At 38.5% G+C, this 23,325-nt stretch overlaps 2 protein-coding genes and 1 non-coding gene across 9 annotated transcripts in view; 1 reads left to right on the forward strand and 2 right to left on the reverse strand.

The window, feature by feature from the left end:
• The window catches only part of PRSS12 (serine protease 12), a 41,971-nt gene extending 34,952 nt beyond the window's left edge, over window positions 1-7,019 (forward strand). Inside the window, exons 12-13 of the mRNA XM_015276362.4 lie at window positions 2,011-2,291; window positions 4,218-7,019. Coding sequence (XP_015131848.3) covers window positions 2,011-2,291; window positions 4,218-4,525 — 589 coding nt within the window. The 3' untranslated portion in view covers window positions 4,526-7,019. The remainder of the gene's footprint in view (window positions 1-2,010; window positions 2,292-4,217) is intronic.
• Window positions 7,020-7,511: 492 nt separating this feature from the next.
• NDST3 (N-deacetylase and N-sulfotransferase 3) overlaps window positions 7,512-23,325 on the reverse strand; it is a 76,139-nt gene continuing 60,325 nt past the window's right edge. For 5 of the 7 annotated variants that reach the window (XM_025150374.3, XM_015276359.4, XM_025150375.3 and 2 more), the window contains 7 exons: window positions 23,006-23,180; window positions 21,775-21,945; window positions 18,107-18,216; window positions 16,810-16,912; window positions 9,246-15,078; window positions 8,780-8,851; window positions 7,512-8,243 (listed from right to left, as the gene is read on the reverse strand). In XM_025150374.3, the coding sequence (XP_025006142.2) occupies window positions 14,959-15,078; window positions 16,810-16,912; window positions 18,107-18,216; window positions 21,775-21,945; window positions 23,006-23,180 (679 nt within the window). In that variant the 3' untranslated portion in view covers window positions 7,512-8,243; window positions 8,780-8,851; window positions 9,246-14,958. Of the gene's footprint in view, window positions 8,244-8,779; window positions 8,852-9,245; window positions 15,079-16,809; window positions 16,913-18,106; window positions 18,217-21,774; window positions 21,946-23,005; window positions 23,181-23,325 lie in introns of those variants that run through there. The other 2 variants (XM_046940417.1, XM_046940418.1) reach the window with 2 other exon arrangements.
• LOC112532452 lies at window positions 8,998-9,128 on the reverse strand. The gene has a single exon (XR_003075184.1). It is a non-coding gene; the product is annotated as a small nucleolar RNA SNORA24 (small nucleolar RNA).

Genomic DNA, 23,325 nt, shown 5'->3' on the forward strand with positions numbered 1-23,325 from the left:
CTGTGCACCCTGACCATTCAGCTACCTGTCTCTATATGGACCTCCTCCACTTTGTGTAGGGGCACAGAGCTGTGCTCTCAGTTATACTTCTCTGTTACCAAAGTTACACAGAGAACCAATGAAAGATTAATTCATACAATAAAATGAGACACCATTTTGTCAGTTTAGTTCTCGTAGCACATTCAAACCGCCTTTAAAACTGGAAAAGGCAATCAAAACAATCTAGAAATGAGAAAGTGAGATCTAATGCAAGAAAGTAAGACATCCAAACTTACAAAGAAATATCATATCCTAGAAATTTCAAGAAGCTAGACTTCAGATGCATTGAGAACCAGGATTCATGCTTCTGCTTTTTCTAGTGTCTTATTTATGCTCTGATTACTAATGGAAATTCCTAAGGAAAACTGATGCAGTGATAAAGTATAAAATGCTAGCACTTTTGTGGTCAAAAAAGAAAGATATTAGTGGTGTGACACACAAATAAGAGTTTCTGTTCTTAAATGTCTTTGAGATAAACACACTGAAATATGAACTAAATCGAGCAATGTTTGCAGGAGGAAATAAGCAATGTATTTGGATAAATACACAGTTTATTTTTCTCTTATCCTCCCTCTGAGAACAGAGGTAACACGAATACATTCTTAAACTCTTCTTTTAATATTACCAAGACTGCATCAGTTGCAACTCTTCACTTGCAGCTGCTACAGAATTTTGATTTCTAACCATAAAATACAGTATCTGAAGAGTGAGCATTTCAGATATATTACTGAGGATGACCTGGAAGGTTTTTCATGCTAGACAAGTTTTTCGTGCATTTCTTCTACATAACAGGCTATCTTCTGATGAGTAAATGTTTGGTCATAGCCTGCAACCTTCTTACAAGCCTAGAAGGGAAATTCTGTTTATACAAGGACACATGCAGAATTTGACAAAGAAAGCTCTGCAAGTAGCCATGGATGCAACCTGCAATTAGAGTATTCAGTGGTATATTATTCCAAAGCACTCTGTACTGTTGCTGCTTTGTCTGCTATTTCCCAAGAAAGTTTTTGTAAGCTGTAGAGACCAGCACATGGCTGATCTTTTTCTTAAAAAAAAAAAAAAAAAGAAGAATAAAAGAAGAAAAAAAAGTGTAGGTTGGAAAGTGGCTGAACATTGTATTTTCTGCACACATATTACAAATTTCCTGCTGAAGGATATAGGGAAAGAGAGAAGTCAAAGCAAAAATACTTCAGCTAGCTTAGCCAGATTTAGAATAAATAAATACACCCAACACTACTTCCTTGTTCGCATTTTCCTGAGGAGGACTGCATGTCTCATATAAGTCAAAATCTCCAAGGCATGGATAAAAAATTGTTATTTCAGCCACAGTGATAATCTCTCTGGTATTCACCATTTAATCTAAAACACTAAAGGGATCGGGGTCATATAGACATACAAAATGCAGGAGTTACATGCCTTCTGTGGCTTTGTGGATAGGTGTTTATAATTCACTTACACTTCGTTTTCCATAATATAGCATTAGTTAACAAAAGATGTTTTTATCAAGTTATTGATGTCTCTAGAATTAAAAAAGCTTTTTTTCTCCTTAAGAATTTTCAAAACCAACCTACAAATCAATCATGAATACTGTTTTCATTGCAGTAGTTATTTAGGGTGCCGCAGTAATGTTAGTATTCAAGCTTTTCTTACAATTACTGGCAGTTTACCCTTAGTAAGTATACCGTTACTAAGTATATTCATAATGCACACCATATTCACACCTTTGAAGTAAATGCCAGTCATGGCAGATGGCCACAAGAAAACTTGCCTAGGCAAATATACAAAAAGGAACATAAACTAGGAGACACTTGTACTTCAGCCTAAGTACCTGAGAAAACAGTTTTACTCTTTTAAAATAACATGTTGATATTGTTACATGCAAATAATGTGAAGGCACTGATTCAGTTTGTGGGTATGCTTAGGATCTGACTTTGCATGAGTGAGCCCTGTTTTTTCTAATCTCAATCTCAGGTATGGCAATAACACTAGGAACTATGCCGTGCGAGTTGGAGATTATCATACGCTGGTACCAGAAGAGTATGAGGAAGAAATTGGAGTCCAAGAGATTGTGATGCACAAGGAGTACAGGCCTGACAGCAGTGACTATGACATTGCACTAGTGAGGCTACAGGGGCCAGAGGAACAGTGTGCCAGATTCAGTACCCATGTCTTACCTGCCTGCCTGCCCTTAAGGAGAGAGAGACCACAGAAAACTGCTCCTAACTGTTACATCACTGGATGGGGTGACACAGGTAAGAATACAATGATTTCCACAAGCTGATCACACTGCCTGAGGTTGCTCACTGAAAAAAAAAATAATAATAATAAATGAATACTGAAAATAAGGAAATGCTAAAAATTGAACAACTTTACTCTTTTTATATATGGAAACATTTTCTCTCTTGATCCTTAAAGAGGAACACCTTGTTTACTGAATTTACTTTGTGTTTGAAATGTGGCAATTAACTATGTGACTCAGAATCATAAAACCAGTCAGTATAATAGCCTCATTAAGGTTAACAAGCAAGAATGAAAAGCTTTTTTGTTGCAAGGCTCATGCTGGATAGCAGATCATCACACCCTGCCTCAGAGCATAACTAACAGCTCTCATATTTAAGGATTTTAAGGTGAGTACAAGAAATATTTTAGAAAGATTTATTTTGATAGAAAAAATGGATATAAAAATATGCATAGTGATATTTCAAATAACATTTTTAGTCTGTCTTGTTACCACCACCATTTTCAACTAGCCTGTTGCATTTACATGAGAAAACATCTTGCCAAAACTTGACAGCCACAATGCAATCTGCAATCCAGGCTTCTAGAATAAATGAGCCAGCCACCTTTCAGGTCACTACAAGGTTATTATTCTTCAATAGCCTTGGCCCTTAAAATATTTTAGAAATTAGTAACCATGTTTTACTTCTGTGTCTTTGTGGTGCTGAATACAGCACAAGGTAGCAGCCACACTTGATCCTTCGTTTCTCAGTCACATTCACACTGGCAAGAAGGCAAGGCCAAGTATCAGTTCTCCCTCTTATGTATTAATCTGTAGGCACAGATGACTAGGTCACTGTGCTACATGTATGGAGACAGACTTGTAGGTTTGCTGTTTTTTGGCTGGTTTTGTTTTTTTCTTCTGACAATTCCTAGTGAATTGCCTAGTCTTGCCTAGCATTTTACACAATTCACTGATAGTTCTGCTATGCTGTTTACTTAGGACATGTATTTAAGGAAACTAATATTAGACACTGCAGTAATTGCCTCTAATTATGGTAAGAAATTATATCATTGCAGTACTTCAGTTGAAATTTCACTCTAACTATATGAGTCGTACTTATTTTACAAGTATTAAGATTTTAACTTAAAAAAAGAACAAAAAACTGATCCAATGGCATTAGTGCCCTATGTTTGCAACTGAAAAAAAGAGCTACGAGTTGGGAGAAAAAAGCCATTTTATTAACAGAACATGGCTTTTAAGATGTGGGAATTGCTACAGAGAAAGAAAATCCAAGAACAGGTTGTGGTCACCTCCACAAATTAAGATTCGTTTTGGCCAGGACTTCCAGCAGTACTTTGATGTAACGAGGTATCAAGATTGCAAGTGATTCCAGTGATACTGCCCATCTATACCAGAACACACTCAGGCTCTATAACACAACCTCCTCAGCTGAGGGGACAAGCGAGCATGTGTGCATTAGTTGGCTCACATCGCAGTGGTTGGCTGGATGCTCCACTCAGAAAGTGACAGATGGTGCAGCACCACTGAACAAAACTAACTCTGAATGGGTTACTTAGAAATAATTCTAAAGCTTCAAACTCCTCTGCTCACATCTCAAAAACCAGCTTTCTCACTGAAGTAATGTGATATATATTCCTCTAAAAATCACAGAAAACGTGTTTGAAACCAACACTAGCCTTGGGATGATCCAGTGAGGTGTAAAGCTACATCTGAAACTTTTAGATTTTAAAAAAAGAATCTGCTTTCCATATTTACAATACGTTTTTAGTATTTCGATCTTATATTTAATGCACAGGTTCTTTTCAGTATTTAGTATTCTTTTCAACATATTTAATGACAAAACATTGAGAAGGATTGATAGTCTAAGTTGGCTTAAATGCTACTTATGTTTCCAAGACAAGGCACCACAACGCGATAATTTTGGTCGTCTTTTCAGGAAGGGCTTATTCAAGAACACTACAACAAGCTGCCATCCCCTTACTTCCCAAGAGGGTATGTGAGGAGCGTTATAAAAGAAGATTCACAGGAAGAATGCTCTGTGCTGGAAACATCCAGGAACAGAAACGCATCGATAGCTGTCAAGGGGACAGTGGAGGACCACTGATGTGTGAACGTCCAGGGGAAAGCTGGGTTGTGTACGGTGTGACCTCCTGGGGCTATGGCTGCGGAATGAAAGACTCTCCAGGTGTCTACACAAAAGTTTCATCTTTTGTACCCTGGATAAAGAGTGTGACCAAACTATGAATGTGCTTAATCCAAACCAAACTTTATTAACACCGTGAATAAAGCAGGACAGCTTGAACAGCACAGATTGCACAGCTGGGGCCCACTGCGAGTGGAAACAGGCACATTTTCCTATTTGTGTGTTTTGGGGTTTTTTTTTTTGGTATTAAATCCAGGCTGGATACACACAACCTTTCCAGTTATGGATTACTATGCAAACAAAATCCTTCTGTGTCAAGGAAGTTTATCTTGCAGGAACCGAAGATAAGCAGAAAAGTGACCTCCAGCTTAGAGTAACATTAGAGCAAGAAAGCTAACGAGTTCACTGGCAGATCCACTATTCACAGGCAGCTCCAAGCTTTTATATAATTAATAACAGACCTCAAAATTCATTTTTAATTCTAGTTTATTTAATCAATTCCCGACTGCTTTTCTATTACTCCTATGACCTTATACTCAGTCCTCTAATTTTGACTGCTGTTTTAGCAGCTGATGAGACCACAAACAGGCACATGCTTGGTAAGCAACTCTGTCTATATGTTCTGTGTTAGAAGGAAAACAATTGTCAATAATCAGACCTCCACCTAGTCTGAAAAACATTCTTACAGCTCAGCTCCTAGAGCACATTCCCAAGTAAAGTAGACAGCATGCTGGAAGGTAATTAATTTCCCTGCAAACATTCTACACAGCTGTGTGAGTTAGATAAATGCTGGAAATACTGAATCAGTGCCTGTCTGAAAAGATGTATAAAGTCTTAAAGGATTATTCTCTAAATACTTAGACAAGCCTACCATGCTTAGGGGCATTGCTGTTTCAGATAATTCTCATTGGAAAAGTGAAAATGATTTCAAACCAATAATTACAAAAGTTTGTTTTGTTTTTTATCCAGCAACTGCTCAATTTTGCTATAGTAACTTATGACACCACATGAAGTTGTAAGACAGTCATATGGACCCTAATGCCCTTTTATGTTCTAAGCATCATTTAGCAATATCCATTCCCTTTGTTAACTCCTTCTAAACACTCTTCCTCATGTTATGAAAACCACGATGGTTTGTTACAAAAGAAAGCGCCAAGAAAAATGTAGTCCATATCAAGACAAACAGAAAACAACTTTTATCTTTCTAGAAACGGCCACTCCACTCACCTTAGAATCACAGAATCATTTGATTTGGAAAAGAACACTGAGATCAAGTCCAACCATTAACGTGACCTACTGAGTCCCATTGTTTAAACCATGGCCCTTGGTGCCATACCTCCAGGGATGGGGACACCCTCACTTCTCTGGGCAGCCCATCCCAGTGCTTGACATCCTCCTGGTGAAGAAATTCTTCCTAACCGCCATACAGAACCCAGGAAGGAATTACCATTTCAGTGCAACCCCACTTGATAGCAACCTTTAAAACAGAAGAGACTAGCTACAATCAACAATGAAACAAGAAAGTTCAATGCTGTGTCCATGAGTTCTCCTTACGGCCAGCTGGACTGCCTCCAAGTGTACCCTATATAGCACACTTTTTAACAACGATGCTTCTTGAAAAGATCAAAGAAAAGCTCTGTGGGCCATGAAACGCCCCAGTGAGATACACATGGCAGCTGTGTCACTGCATAGTGATTGTACCAACTGTGACTACCACTTCGCTTTCCTGTGCTTCCTTTCCTAAGACGCTCAAGCTATAATAGTATTGTGTGGCCTTTTGTGAACAAAGTGGGATGCTTGTATTCACGTTATAAGTGGGCATTCATTCATTCCCGCATGCTTCTATGTGTCTCTGGTGTTTTAACCAATATCCAAGACAACTCATTTGTGAGAAGTTGCAATGTTGCAAGTGGTTGTAAAACTGGCCCTCAGTTTCTCTCCTCTAACTTACTGGCCCTATTAAGGGCCACGACTAGCTTAAATATCTTGTTGGAACTGGTGCTAAACTAGTACACGAGGTGCTTGTATATATTTTAGTTCTCTGTAAAGCTGCACTAGTAGAAGCGTGAAATATATTATTTAAAAACATCATATAGTACTATGCTCACCTACTGTTAGACCTACGTGAAATACTCTCCTAGCAAGCTTCAAAGCTGTTTACATTTTTACTTCTATGTAGCCCTTTAATTACGGAGGAAGTAAGCCTGTCAGAAGGTATCTACTATACAAAGTTTTGCAAAATAAGATCATAAGACTTGTGAAGTAGACAACATAGTGCAATATGTGTGATACAGAGCGTAGATCATTTTCTTTTAAGAGTTGCACCACAAAGTGCAATACTTAGGGAAAAAAAAAACAAGTCTGTACACTAAGGGTGTACATTTAGACTTAGTAAGGTAGACCATTAGTTTCATTCTTAGGATGCTATAATGATTAAAGTTGAAATGATGCAGTACAGTTCCAATGCAGACAGCATGCCTCTGCTAGTTTCTAAAAGAAAATTGTCTTTAATGTTATACCATTCTAATTCTTGTTCAATGAGCCTGATGGTGTAAATGTGAACAATAAAAACTGCCACACTGACTGGAACTTTTATACATAATGTCTAAGTGGACGTGGCAGGAACATCAATTGTGGGTAAACTTCACAGTTTGCAATGAATTTTCTGATTAACAAAGATATTCCACATGAAGTTGTGCCAAGCAAAAGCTGGCATTATCTAAGCTCACTTACACACTTCAGAAGGAAAACATTTAACCTGTCCCATTCTTCAGTTATTTTATGAATATGTATTAAGTGAAAACATCCAACAAATGAAACAGAGAAAGCAGCTACATTCAAAAAATCTCTGTTTCTTCCCTGCAGCAGTAACCTCTAAAACCACATGCCTTCTGGAATGGCTTCCAGACAGCATCAGTCAGTTACTTCTTTGGCCCAAAACTATTTAGTTGAAAATGCAAGGCCCAGATACCAGAAGGTGAATACACATAGCAAAGACATTTGGCCCCTCCTCAGTAACTCTGAAGTCCATGTGCAGGTCTGATCTCAGTTATCAGTGCACTTGTAAGGAAGAAGCGACACTTGCAGTGTAAGTCCATCTCTCTTTATTGACTCATCAGTACATTTGAATGCTTTACATTAGCATATATTAAAGTTTTAGCTGCAGACATTCACATACATCTTTTAGACTTCACAAACTTACCTTCATCTTCCACAGTACATGTACACTCCTTGCAACAACCCTTCTACAGTGCTTTAGCAGCACCAGAGCCACCAGCGAAAGCACAACACTTATCCAGATTTAGGACTACTGAAGTACAGTCAGCTATGTGGCTGGAGTACAGCACAGTCACTAACTACTGAGATTATAATAGCATAAAACTTGTCGAAAGCCTTGAAATGAGCGCAGCTAAGGATCCTGGAAGGCAGCACAAAATATGCCAACATCCTCCTAACTACATTCCCTTTTGTGCAGACTGATTCCACACTAATTTGAAACACGGTACACTACACCCCAGGCCCACTGTGCTCTTTGTAAAGATGAGGGACTGCAGAGCATCTAGGCTCATAGTATAAACTTAATTAGAAGAGTCATTTAAGTCTAAACTGAAATTAAGGCCTAGCCTAAAAGTACTGCTTGCTTCCCTGTTTGAAAATCAGGAATACCCTTGCTCACAAAGGCCGTTAATTCTATAAGATTGCCTATCTATCCTAAAAGTAAGTAAACAATAGAAATTCTAGTCACAGTTACTCCAAAAATTTACAGGTTGAATTTAGACCCGTCTTCTTCTGCCATCACAACTCAAGAATGTTTTTCCCCTGTAAAGAGAAGTTTGACGCAGTTTAATATTGCTACACATACAAGACAGCAGACATTACTGAACAGTACGGTGCCTTCCTAGAAACTGAACACTGCTCTGAAACAAAGCTATTGGAAGCCATCTCCCCTGCTTCAGACCACTGTTTGTACACTTCGCTAACTCAGCAACGTGCTTACTGATAGGCTTGCTCCTTGCATACACCACTCGTTGACATCTCTGGACCCAGATGCCTCCAGTTTAGAAGGCAAAAGTACTGGCAATACCACAGCCCAGTCTTCAGAATACACTCAATGCATCTGCACCCGAGCCCAATTCTTCCAGGTAGCACAGACTTTTCCTCTCGGTTACAGCTTTTTGTCAGTAAAAGATAATTACGCACAACCAAGCAAACTTTTCAATAAATCAAGACTTTCATATCTTGATTTCAGTGGTGATCAGATGGGTCTCAGAAGCTTAGTCGCTAAACGTAACTAGTAAATTGCTATTATTCCCGCTCAAAATTTCTCTATTAGGAGCTCATAAGGCAACACATACCCAGTCACGCGGTGTCTTTGAGGAGAGGAACTACGCGGCCTCCTCACTTCCGGCTTCTGCATTTTAAGAAAGCTTAAGAAAAAAGAAGGGGGGGATGGGGGGCGAGAGGAGAAGACTTTCTTACAAAACGGAGCTTCGACAAGTTACGAAGGAAAACAAAAAACAAAAGCATCACAAGAACCTGCCACCCCCCTGCGCCACAAACCCCTGCCGACTCGGCTTGTTACTTGCCACAGTCAACGACTACTACCAACGCCATGGTAGAAGTTTTGCCAATTAGCAAGAAGCTGCTCTTCCATGCCTAGGAAGGGGGACAGCCACGAGCGGCAGCCCCCATGGAGTCATGGAGCGGCCATCCCCCCCCCACCACATGGCGACCGCCATCTTCCCAATGGCCGGCCGCTCGCTCCCCCCGCTCCCCATCGTACGTCGCCCCGCCGCCGCTCAGCACCCACCCTCCCCTTACCTGCAGTTGCTCCGCACCTCTGCCAGCCTAGCTTGGCTTGGCTCGGCTCGGCTCCACTGAGTCCCTCCCGCTTCTGAGGTGGAGAGGATGACCGCGGAACCCAACGGCTACGCCAGCGCTACCAGAAATCCCCACAGCCCGCCTCCCGCACCCGCTTAACGGTCGCTGCACGCGCCCGCTTAACGGCTGCCCGCGTGCCCACCAACAACCCCAGCCTCTGCCGCCACGTACGCCCGCCAACGGTCGCTAGCTGAACCGGAACCACCACCCAAGCAGGCGGCAAGGGCGGGCGAGGTGCGTGCTCCTCCCAGGGGGCGGGGAGAGGAGGGGGCGGTGGCAGCTGCGCGGTGTGCGGCGCTGGAGCACGAGCGGGATGGCGGCTGTAGCGCGTTCCGCGCGCTGGGAGAGGCGGAGGTGCGGCGGACATGTGGGGGGCAGCAGTTTGTCCTTCACACCACGCGCAGTTTTTATAATGTCGGAGTACAGCTCTGTCTGCAGAGCTGCAGCGGGACAGCAGGATGAGGGTTGACTGTAAATATGATTTAAACCCTTTTTTTTTTTTTTTTTTTTTTTGCTTTATATACGTATTTCGCTACTGACCATAATATGTAGGAGAATCAAGATCAAGGGAAAAGGAGCTGGGAGTATTTCCAAACCCAAAGCACTGTTCCAGCCTGACTATACACCAATGCAGCTTTCTATATGTGCAGAGAGATACGTGTATTTAAGGCATATTTGTAACTGGGTGCATTTCATCACTTTTAGGACAGCCATGTAATACTGCTGCTTCAAACATACGGCTATCAGACATCAATACTCTAAAATAACAAAAGTGCTGCTAGGATTGTACAAAAGGAGGAGACAGTAGAATTAAAGGGCGAAAGAGTCAATTTCTCTGATCTCTTGAATAACATAGGTTGCATGATTTTAGCTAGTAATTCTGAACTGAGCCCTTGTATCATGGTTGAACTGGGCCACATCTGGTAGGGAAGGCTCATATTCTTCCTTTGGTTTCACCTGTTAATTGCTTTCCTGTTCCTGTCTTTTGCCCCTTGGCGCTGACCACTGTGCCTTCTTCATCCTTTTAATCCACACAGACAAAACAGTGCATCTTTGGCCTTTGAGCTCTAAGAGGTCTGGGACTGGTAGAACTGAAAAGGAATATTCATTTAATGAAAGCAGAAAAACTGGATACAGTGGTCAGTCAGGCACAGCAAGAATCTTTGCTTAGTACCTTTCTGTTAACACTGTTCTATTTCTGTTACACTTTGATATGACAGGGATGGGTACTGGAAGTTTACACTTCTGAATATTACATCATTTCTCTGTAATGAAAGAATATTTTGTTTACATGCTTTCTATTTTCTACACCTCCATGACGATATGAATCAGCTTTTGCCCAGCAGATACTACAGTTTTCTGCTCTGTTCTGAATTTGTTGATAACAGTGAACTTTCCTTTGGACACTTACACCATCTTTTAGGAGTTCCTCCTAAAAATGTTTTCTTATGTCTGTATAGGCACAACTATTGAATCCACAGGCAAACCGTTCAAATAAAGTCTGCCTGTTCTCTTAAAAACAGCAAGCTCTGGAAGTGTTTCTATAGCACATTAATGATTTCTGGCACAAGAAGTAAAAACTGAGCAGGAAGCAAAAGCAGTAAAATAAGCAGCTGCATAAAGCAGTAACATTCACTTACAGAGGGAGTAAGCATTATTTTCCATCTGTGAAAACATTTCGTGCTGCTCCCATGCTCGCGGGTTGTGTTATAACTCAGTAATAGCTGCTAACAAACCTGGAAAAGGACAAGTTTTATGAAAAAAAAAATCACTTCCATTCATTGGTACATTTTCTTAACAGACTTTATTGTTGCACTTCAGATACCATGCCACTATCAGAATAATATCTATTTTTTATTTAAAAAATTTTTGAGAAAAATGTTTCCAGCAATTTTCATTCAATGTGAATGACAAGAGTATTACATCTATAAACATTGAAATATCTATTTACTTTCTTCCTGAGGAAGTCCCACTTCTTTAAGCAATGAGAAAGGATATGCTGTACATGGTAGTCTGCAAATCACTGAAATGAATTCTTTCTGCGCAAGTAGAACTGGGAAGGTATCACAGTATTTCAGGAACGTTTGCTCAAATAATAATGGGAACTCATATCAGGCTCTGTGTTTACACCCCCTAATGGTCACTTTCTATTCATACTCACACTCTGATTTTTAATGGCACAGATATTTGAGGAAGCCAAATTTCAGAATCATACTTATGAAAATAAATGTGAAGATCACATCATCAAGCATTTGTTAAAGCAATTGCTTGTGCATTTATCTACCAGGACAACAGAAACCACAGCTGTATTACCATCCACAGTAAAACACTTGACTTTGGCTAGCAAATATACATTTTTCTTTTGTGACAAAGTGGTGTTTTTTAGAAGTGTTCATATTGATAGTCTACTTCTGAAAATTAAATATTGATTGTAGGGGATTTGTAAATAGGTTAAAATTCTCAAGTACTTCATGTTGTATGACTTGCTTACTCAGCTGTACTCATGTGCATCCCCTTATTTGGGGAATAAGGCACACAGCTGTTGCCTGCATGTTTTGCTCAGACTCTTAATTCTTCACCAAGTAGACTGCATATTAAAGGTCATTCTGTTTTTAAAAGTTTCCTGTTAAATGTAAGAGCACAGTTAAATAAAATAGTTCTGGGGGGAAAAAAAAAGTTTTCATACTGTCTTTGTATAAACCGGTAATAACTGAACATCACAAAATCAGAACTGCAAAGACCCCTAGTGGTTAGGCTTTACTTCTCTACTGCTATTGAGTCTGAAAGGACTTAGCCAACCTAGCTTATAAGCAGCTAATGCTCTGCATCTAGAGATGCTAGTACTCAACAGATGCATCTCAATAGGATCTGTGAATTAAGATTCAAGATAATTCCCTTTCAGATGTGCAGCTCCAGGGCCAAAAGGTCACATTACTTTGATCACATGACTGACCCAAAGCTACCACAGGAATTCACTGAAGATTTGCCTTTATTCCAACTTTAGGAAGGGCACTGGGACAGTAGAAGTGCTGTACCCTACTGTTCCTCATCAAGACTTGAGACTCGCTACAGCACTTCTTTGCAAAGGACAAACTTTATGTTTAGCTGCCAGGGCCAAGGAGCTGCGTGTGGTGGCTTGTCATCCCAGTGCTATGTATGTGGTGACTGCCGTTGGCTATTTGACCAGATTCCTAACAAACATCACAGGAAAGGCCACACATCTGAGACATGTCACCTTGTCTGATGCAAAACACCTAGAGGGTGTCCAATGTGTACTCCCCAGTCACTGCTCTATCGTTGGTGCTTACTTATTCTCATTTTGATGGGGCCTAGATTTCACAGGGAAAGAGGAGAGGAACTGAGTTTCTGAAAACAAAGATGAAAGTACAAACATGGCTGAAGCCCATTCTTCCAGTGTGTAGGAAGCACTCAATTTGTGAAAATCTCAGGCACTTTGTAGTGCTTTTCCCCATTTTCTTCTGATTTACAATTTCCTTCTACTTTAAATGTTTGAGTGATGTTACATCAGGTTATATTAAGGAGAAAATCAATCATGTCAGGATGAAAACCGCAGGTATTTTTTCCAGTTATTCAATTTACTTGTAACAAATCCATATAGATGCTTGTAGGACACAAGTTGTCCGTAGCATGCAGAGGATTTGCACTTACAGATATTCAGAATGCAAAGCATTTCTTTTATCAAATAAGACTATTTTAAAACAAGTCAGATTTTGGGTCAAACCTATATTACAGTGAATATCTAAAATGAAATGAAAATTTTTATTCTCTTATAAATAATAAAGATGTTCATCTTAAAAGTGTCTACTCTAGCAGGTCCTCATCATTAATCATGCATATTCCCTTAGCAAAAATGTGCTGTGTAAAGAATATTGTTATATACAGCAAATTTGTCTGGATTTTTTCTTTACAAGCCTATCAAAACCAGGTACTACAGAGACAAAATCAGTAAATATTAAAGATTACCAGCTAGAGGTACAGTAAGGATCTCAACACCTGTTTTCTATTTAGGGTATAACAGACTGGTTTCTATTCCATTACCTTGGAAGTTAAATGATATGATTACATAAAGGTTGTAAAACAGCACTGAGACATATAAAGTTTTTCCACCATTTGATGCATATTTTAAACTATTCATCCTAAAACAAATTATGATAATAATACAGACCTACCGTAAAAAGCATTTCATTTAATACTGCAGCAATCTTTTGTATTCCCTACCTTTTTATGCCCTCAGAAACATTCAGAGCCAAAGTTCAGCGGAGAAACCTTAAGGCCATACTCAGCTGAAATTTTCAATGATCTTTTTCAACTTTTAAGTATGGTTGATTAGACTTTATCTCACATTTAAACTGATGTATTATGAGGTGTGTCACTGAAATGTATCACAAATGTAAGGCTGGATATGTGTATTTTTTCATGATTAGAGCTTAACTTTCTACCATGAGCTGTCTTAATTTCTCTTTCCTAAAGCTTATTTCTAAACTTTAATACCAAGCTACTTTAAGATGTGTGGAGCTAGAATCATTATTTTCATCTAGGAATCAGATTTTTGCAGCTGACGTAAGTCGAAGGTCACCGCAAGATGCTACAGTTTTGATCAAGTTGAGGGACCTTGGAAAACACACAGCACAGATTGAAGGCAAATAAATTAAGGAAAACCAGTAGCGCAAATTAAGGCAGTCTAAGAATGGATCTGTTTCTGCTCTTTAGCAATTTTTCATTCATTTCAGTGGAGTCATTTCTGATTCACAGCAATGTAAGACCAGAGTGCAGTATCCAAATTTGGCTGCTCACAGAAGCCAGGAGTGAAAGACTGTTGATGGTACTGTTTCAGTCTGGTTCACAATTATTGAAGTATAATACTGCTCACAAGGATTTTATTGCAACATTTGTGCTTTATGTATCCAATTACATTTCTGTTCAGATGCAGTATACATTCCGTATTTTGCAATTTCAGTCAGTGCAAAATCAGACAGTAGTTACGAACAAAGGCCCTTACTGCATTGTAAGGGTTTGTTTTTACAGGCTATAGGTAATTTTCTTTTTCTTTTCTACACTGCTTTTGCCTGTGGATTCCAGATTTTGTTGCTGTGCACACCTAGGTAATGTATGATAACTGTACTTCTCACACTTATTAGAATATACTTCAGGTATTAGCAAGCTGATTCCAATGGCAGAAGTACACTTGGCATTTTATGCTACATTAAATTTTCTTATTTTATGCAAGACACGATAATCAAATACTAATAAAAACAGCAGTCTAACAGTGGGCTACAAAACCTACATGAGACACAATACTTTTAAACTGATATATAAAAATGTAAGTATTTACCGTGAAATTGGACAGGTCATGTATCTCTGAAGCTTATACCAGCTGCAGTTAACTTCCACATATGTGCACAGTAGTCCACAACTCCACAGGCCCAGAAATATTTATGAGAAAGATTTGTCCCACCAGAACGCTAAGAAACACGTGTATTTTCACAATCCACATGCCAGCATATGGAAATAATTTCTGTCTTTTACTATTTTTTGCAGAGGTATATTTTACAAGACTTTCTGGTAACTACTGAAGACTTTGGGTAGGATGACAGAAGTGTGGAAGAGATTTCAAAAATATCTTCTTTCAATGCTATCTTACTTTCTGTAGTTCCTGTCTCAGCCACGATGGCAGAGGTTGTCCCAGTTTGTGTAGGAGTTTTGACAGTTCCACATTATGATCTCTGTAGTAGCTTGACAGAAAAGCCCTGCACTGATGGATATAAAAGCAGATATTTTTTATTTAATAAAATGTCGTGCTGTAATGACTGTAAATTTCAAAGTTTGTTTTATGGTGTCAAAACTTTACTTTCTCCTACGCAATTTATATTCTTTTATGCTATCTACTACATACAAGTTTAAGTTCATCAATTAATAGCTGAACTTTACAAGGTAGTATCAAGAGAAACAAAGATATCCAAAACGAACAGGAAGACAAAGCAAAGGGTCTGAATCTGCTCACAGGTAGATATGTAAATTAAGAATTGTACTGAAGCTGATATTCAAATTCACTCAAGTGTGATTGAAACTAGAGCTTGTAAAATCTCTTTCTATATAGGCATCTGCCAATTAGTAATACCAGTTTCATCAATATCTAGAGTTGAAACATATTACATTAAACAAATACAGTCTTATCTCTGTTCAGAAGCCTTGGCATCCAATGATTTTATATCAGTATAATTCTACTGGGGAAATTTAGGTTAGATGTTAGGAAGAAATTCTTTACTCAGGATGGTGAGGCACAGGAACAAGCTACCCAGAGAGGTTGTGGATGTGCTCAAGGCTAGGCTGGATGGGGCCTTGGGCAGCCTGATCTGGTGGGGGTCAACCTGCCCACAACAGGGGGTTGGGACCAGATGATCTTTAAGATCGTTTCCAACCTAAGCCATTCTGCGATTCTATGATTCTATTGAGTTCTGTAAATTGCTTCTGACTTAAGTACCATGAGAAAAAGAAATCTGGCTTACTTTCTGTGTTAATGCTGTTGTTCAAAATGCTTTTATTCAAATTTTAGTCAGGCTAAGTGAAACAGGAATACAGGAAAGAATAAGCATAAAGTTGTATCTAGAAAAGGAGAATGAACTACCTTTAGATTTTGCTTGCAGCATTTGATCTGATGGATTTTTTTTCATTGGAGCATTTGTCTGAGGAAGATATTTATGAAATTCATGGAAACAGAACCTAACCACATTCAGAACTTTATGAGAGTCTGTCATGGTCTATCTACTCTCAAAGACAAGGGAACAGACACAAATGCACCTATCTGATCATGACTGAGAAAAAACCCACTCTGGAGCTTCTGCTGCTAAACTCACTTAGGTAAAGGGAATAGGTTTCCAAATTAATTTCAGAAAAATTCAGAGGTGCTAAGTTTATTTTTCTAAGGCGTGCCAAGTGTCCAAATAGAATAGTTTCATGGAATCATAGAATCTCCAAGGTTGGAAAAGACCTACAAGATCCAGTCCAACTGTCCACCTACTACCAATAGCTCTCACTAAACCATGCCCCCTGAAACAATGTATAATGCTCCTTGAACACCGCCAGGGTTGGTGATTCCACCACTTCCCTGGGCAGCCCATTCCGGTGCCTGACCACTCTTTTGGAAAAATATTATTTCCTAATATCCAGTCTCAATGTCCCCTGGAGCAACTTGAGGCCATTTCCTCTAGTCCTATCGCTAGTTACATGAGAGAAAAAGTTTATAATAACTTAAATTCTTCATATTTGAAATAAAGAACTGAAAAAGTGATGCAATCTGCAGCTTCCCTCAAGGTTTTTTTCTTGTTTGTTTGTTTTGTTTTGTTTTTTTTTTTGTAGGAAAAGGTAGTCAAATAATCAAGGCTACTTAATTCTGTCTTCTCTTTCTTCTTAAGATTTTGCCTGTGCAGTGCCCCATTTATGACAGCTAAACCTCTGTATAATGCCAGTGAGCATAATGGTTTACCTCTGAATCCATAGGAGGGTATTTTCTACCTTTGCTCTTTCCAAGGCATTTGGTCTTTCCTTCTTCCAAAAGCTGACACCAGAAACCTTTATGTGAATCAAACCTGAAACAAATATTTAAACACATGTTCAAAGCAGAAACTCAATAAAGTAAGTTCATTCTTATTTTTAGCTCTGGCAAATTTTCTCTTCAGGAAAAGGCATCAAGCAAGTGGGAAACAGAGAAGATTAAGGGAGTTAACAAGAGCTGGGTGCAGACACAAACTGTGAAGTAAATGAAGTGAAGAAAGGAGAGAAGCAGGTGCCAGTACTGCAGTGTAAAGGCAGTAAAGATGCTGCAGTGATGATTCCTGAAATCAGCTGAGTGGACAAACTGATATCAGTCCATTTTAACCAAACAAGATGCTTTACTTCTGTGAACATTATGTTCAGAGACTGACATGAAGGACAATGCATTCTATGGAATTAGATGCAGATGGGATTAATTCATAGTATCAAGGACAAAGGCCTCAGTATTAAAAAATAAAAATATAAGAAAATCATGCACACACAAACCAAAAAACAAACCACTACCAAAGAACAAATAAAAAAGCCAAACAAGTAAAATATGTCTTCAGTAGACTCAGATTCAGGGATTATTTGACCCTTTATGTCTTATCTCAATTTCATGGAAGATGAAAGTCTATTTTGCTACTGGTGCCATAAAAGGAGTAGAATAAAACTAGAAGAAAATATTAAACAGAAAAATGTACAGGAAAGAAAAACATTATTTTCTGAGAGCTTCTAACAGGGACAGATAATAGACTCGTACTGAAAAGAGTAAATCTAAGGCCATCAATCTCACTTTAAGGGCAACCAAATCTAAGTGTCAGACTTCAAAGTATTTGTGAACATATAGAGCGGATGCTATATTCCTGATCAATACTGTTGATACTTGCAGCTAATGTCCAAAACAAACAAAATATTTTTTTTCCTTTCTTTTTATGGAAGTCAGCATTCTGTGTTCCAGTTACCAATGGAAATAAAATTCCGAAAATTCCTTTTTATTCACTCTACTCTTTGTGCATTTTTCAGATATCTACTCCTGTAACAGTGAAGCTCCACATTTAGTGACTAAATGTAGATAAATTGGAAATCTCTCTACTGTGTTCTTTTCTAAACACTGAAGAATACATCCTACTGAACTCATATGAGAAGGAAAAGTGTCAGAGGCTTTATTATGTAGTGAGCTTCCTCACAGACTAATTAATATTTTAGGAACATAAGAACAAGTGATAATGATGATAAAATTAACTCACGTTAGGGCTTCTGAGTAATTATAATGAGGAGATACTCCCAAAAATTTCTGTACTTCATCCATTACAGTAGATGGGTCAGTTCTTAGCTGCTGTCCATCAATAATTAGCAACTACAAAAAATAAAATAAATGGAAATATAATTTAAAATTCATTATGTTAAACTTCAAACTGAAACTTCCACCTCTGTCAGACTCCTTCATTACATGGAGAGTACCTTCCCAGATAATTAGTTCAGTTCTATTTGTCATGATCATTAATGATCTGGGAGCACAGTAAATGGCACATTAAATAAATCTGAAATTCAGCCCACTGTGACAACAGAGAAATAGCACTGAAGAATCTGGAAGGGTAAGAAATACTGGGAGGAAACTGAATGAGATTTGTCCAGAGAAGAAAAAAGGTATTAGCGTTTAAAGAATAAGCTGTTAATTCTCACAGACACAGGCATTTATGAATATATGTTAAAGTCACATTGAAAAGCTTGTCACTGGAAAAGACCAAAAGACTGAAAAAAGAAGGCAATGTTAGGATAAGTGCCTTACTTCTAAGACCATATGAGAATACATAATGTTATGAAAACAAACAAACAAACAAACTTATTTGAGAATAAGAATAAAGGGAAATGTTAGGATGACCTTATGGGCAGGAATGTCACAGATATGAAATTTGCAACACATCTCTAAGAAGGCCAGGAACTGGTAAGTAATTTGTTTTTCTTTTTGTTAAGTGCTTGATCACATATACACACACACTAGGCTACTTCAGATAAGGCTATCCTTTTCCGTTGATGTGAATCTTCACAGCAAGAGACACTGAGTGAGGGTTTTAGGCCTAAATGACCCACTGAAGATGCAGCATGTTTGGGTCTTTGAGACTTTTGGAAGAGAAACAAGGTACCAAATGGATTAGGCGAGCATTCTTTTCCTGTCATGGAAACAGTTCTACTTTTTCCGTCATGTTTTAGTAATGAAAAGGAGAGAGCAATAGATTTCTAGGTGGTTCAATGGTCTCATTCTGTATGCAGTGCTGAAGTTTGCTTTTACATTTCCATGCAAGGAGAGAGGCTAAAATCCTATGATTTGCTTCCAGGATTGGATGAATCTTAGTAGGTATGCAAGACTATAGAGTTTCAGAGCATGATCAGAAGGGAGAAAATGTCTTTTCTTTTGAAAGATCAGTCTTTGGAATTGCCCATATACAGCATGTGGATTTAGAGATGTGGATTAGTGAAAGTATCAAGCTGTTCAGAAAGCAGCAGCTCATCCCAGAAGTCTTTCAAATGAGATGTATTATGACTGCTTGAGCCCCAAATGATCCCACTGCTTTCCTAAGATGTAAGCTCTGAAAGCAAGCCTTAAGTGCTTTGTAGCTCAGTGGTCAAAAAATATGCCAGGTGGGGAATATTTCCATCCAAAAGAAAAGAATGAGGTTTCTTCTTTAGTATTTAACAAACAGGTTGTTTGTTAAATATCTGTGGCATTCCTGCTTCTGCCGCTCAAAATAAGATGCGCAAGGAAAGGTTTTGACAGTGTAACAAAAAACCTTAGGGGACCTTTATACCTACACTTGTTGCTACCTCTACCACTTACTATATGCCTGTTGACTTTCTAACAGCTTCTTCAACTCAGTCACACCTGTTGAGACTCAACAATTTATACTGCTTTAAAATTTACACAGAGTTTTGGTAAGAGACCTTTTTGAGAACAAAGGCTCTCTCTTTTCAGATAAAGCTTTGTTTCTAAGCTGATCCCATTTTAGGTCTACCTTATGTAACTGCTCTGTGATTCAGCAGTTCTTTGCACTTGCTAACAAGTTCAGATAAAGCCTATAATACACTGTTGCTTTTGCAATTCAAGTGAATCTCCTAACACTTTAACAGAGAAAACAAAAGGCTATCAAGGCTGGTTCTTTGCTGTCATTGTCAGACGTAAAATCTGTCAAAAATCCACTTGATGATGGGTACTATTCACTACTCATGGGTGATTCTGGAGATAAGCTAAAAAAAAAAAAAAAAAAAAAGACGATGTAGAAAATTTCATATGAGTATGATGATAATGATGGAAGTGTGTATCTCACGAATTCTGCAAGGCTGGCCCAAAAGAGAGCTTGTGAAGAACACATTTAGAGGCATCAGAGCTTCCTTGGCACACCCTGGGAAAACAGAAGGTGCAGACTCCAGCCAAACTGTCTCAGCTAAGCAAGTCCTGGATAAACAGAAGGCTCAGGCTGCAGCCAACCTCCCTCAGCTAAAGTTAACTTTATACGTGAGGTGGGGAGTAATTGAGAGACTTCATCTACACAGGGCTGAAAGAGACTAGTAGTTTGTTATATGCCAACAGAAGTTTCAGGGGAGATCCAATTTTCAGACTGTTTATTCTCCACCTGTACTGAAATATATAGGTCCATGAACATACACTCTTTGAGGCTACCAGACACAGCAATGTATGACAACTTTCAAATAACAAAATGTGCAAAAGAGAAAAAAATGTGCAAAAGAGACCCAATAGTTTCACGGTTACAGAAAAGTCCCATCAGGCAAATCATGAATTCATCTAAAAAACTGGTGATGGTTGAGATGGAAAACACACTGATATAACAAAGGCTTTATCTATATTGTTAACTACAACAAATCAGAGACAGTTTCCTGGTCTTAAGGCTAAATGGCACAAGCATGACATAAATCCATATTGCTAAGGCCTCTCACCTGCAAAACCAAATCGGCTGCATCGAGACTACCTGATGGTAATGGTTCTTGTCATTCTTTGAGGTGTGATCTGAAACTGCTTGGCAAAATGCTTTTTCCTATGGATCCAAACTTACAGAAATGTCTTAAAAATCACGTACTACAGATAGCAGTGGACCAGTATGTGAACTCTTGTAAAGGTACAGTTTATTTACTACTATAATCATAGCTTAATGAGAGTGAAATGGGGGGAGATGACTGCATGAAAGAACCAAGGACTGTGTGAAAACATTGATGCATTGAAAAATTAAGGCGTTACAGCTTCGCTAGATCACATCCATTCCCATATGTTGTTGTCTCTTCAGACAGAAAAGATACCACTTACATCCCAAAGTCTTCCAATGTCAAACCTCCTTAGAAGAGAGATTTGCTCCCCTCCCTTCCATGTGGCTATTGTAATATCCCAGCTCACATTCCCTGGTGCTAGGTGATACTAGTTACCATTAAGAGAATACAGAAATACAGAGCATAGACACAGAGCAGTGTTCCATTGTTTTTGACATTTTCTTTCTTTTGGAAACCTTGATGAAATATCTGATACTAAAGAATTCACAAAGCACTGCATGTTTGGTTCTCTCTTCCTCAACACTACAAAGAATTAGAAATACAGCGATGAAGGCATGTGAGCAAATTAAAAACAAACAGTTGAAGGCACTGTAGGGTACAAGAGTGTTCAAGTATTTGAACTTCCAGATTACTCAGATTTGTTTTGCAGAAGAAGCTCTCAGCAGTATGGTGCTAAGGCATGACAACCACAGAAATATCAAGCCAACTAAGTAGAACATGGCTGTGAATAATCAATGGCTTAAAACATGCTAGTGTGTACCTGGGATATCCCTGAGGATCAGCACTCACTAGCAATACTTTTACAAAGATAGTCTTTCAGAATATTATATATATAAGGTTAGGATGTCGAGTTATTCACCTGATAAGGTGGGAAGTAAGTCAGCCATCTCTCAATATGTGTAGCATACCATCCAGGTGCTAGGCATCTCTTTTGGAGAGCTCTAAGTTCAGAAGGGGCTCGAGGTCCAGCTGTGATTACCTGGTAGAAACTGAATTTCAGGGCTGCAGGATCTTCATGTGAGCGCTGATGCTGTAAAACAAGTTGCAGTGCTGAGTTTTACAGACCACAAAAGTTGTGAAAAGAAGAAAAAAACATTCAGTCATACTGACCTTGTCATGAGCAATTATTCACATTAGAAATTACTTTAAGAAGACCTTATCTGTATTAATTTGCTGCAAATGTGGAGCTAATCATTGCTTATATCAATAAATATTTTTTGTATCAAAAGAAATCAGAAGATAGACTGATACTAACAGTAACAAAATAGAATGCGTAAATGTTTACTTTTCAGTAAATGGAGTGGCAGCTTTTGTACAAATGAATCTGACGTTTTATTTCTTTCCAGCTTACTCTAAGAACTCTGTTCTCTTTGGAATTTTCTTTTTAGCGTTTTTATTTTTTCAAATTCCTGTTGAAATCTTTGGACCTGAAGAACAAAAATCTAAGTCAAAACTATTAACGAGGATTAGGATTGGAGAAGTCAATTTTGAGCAAATCTGCAAAATACTTCTTCAGCATTAGCATGACCTCCTCCAATATTATAACAAGAAAAAGAAATTTCAGTGCTTGAGTACTACAAAACATCAAGATAAAGTGTTGTAATAATGTTTTCCAAAGAAGCACTCAGCGCCGACTGTGATTTAAATCTGAGGTCCTACTTTTCATTCTAGTTCAACCATTGATTCTCTGATTTTTATTTTAAATAGGTGTTTGCAAAACAACAAGATCCTGGACATATAGAAATCTTATATTTTGAACATGCACCAAATAAATGCATGGATAAACTAATGTAGCTGTGTGTTGATTACATACATTAATCATGTAAGAAAGCACACTTACATGTTTATATTACAGGCAGACTTTTGAAAATGTGATTTCTGGTACTTTAATTTTTTTTTTTTCAGATGTTCATGGGCAGATACCTCAGCTCATTGTCAATGATATATGGAGCACTGACTGACCATAAAAGCTTGTATTATCCAAACTCTTTATATATATGCAGACTAAAGGAATATACAAAGAGGATTCAAGGTTGAAACCTGACATATTTATTTGACTTGTGCCTGCCCATGTTTCTTAATATACATACCTGATACCAGGAATACGCCCGATCAGATGGGTCAATGAGGATGGTGATGATCTTGGCCTTGGGAATGAGGGAAGCAGCTCGCTTAGGAGCTTCCTCAGAATGAAAATAGTTGGCACTTTTCTCAAAGAGGAAGTCAGTGGTGACATTGGAAGGAGTAGGGAAGAAATCCATGTACCTAGAAAAGGAACATCATTTTCAGAATTATTTTGAAGACACAGAAAAGTTGACAAATCCGTTAAGTGTACTTTATTCTACAATAAAATAATAGACCAATGGCTATATAAAAGCAGCAAGAAGTCTACATTGTATTTTGATCATAT

The sequence above is a fragment of the Gallus gallus genome, chromosome 4, assembly GCF_016699485.2.
Source record: "Gallus gallus isolate bGalGal1 chromosome 4, bGalGal1.mat.broiler.GRCg7b, whole genome shotgun sequence".
NCBI lineage: Eukaryota > Metazoa > Chordata > Aves > Galliformes > Phasianidae > Gallus > Gallus gallus.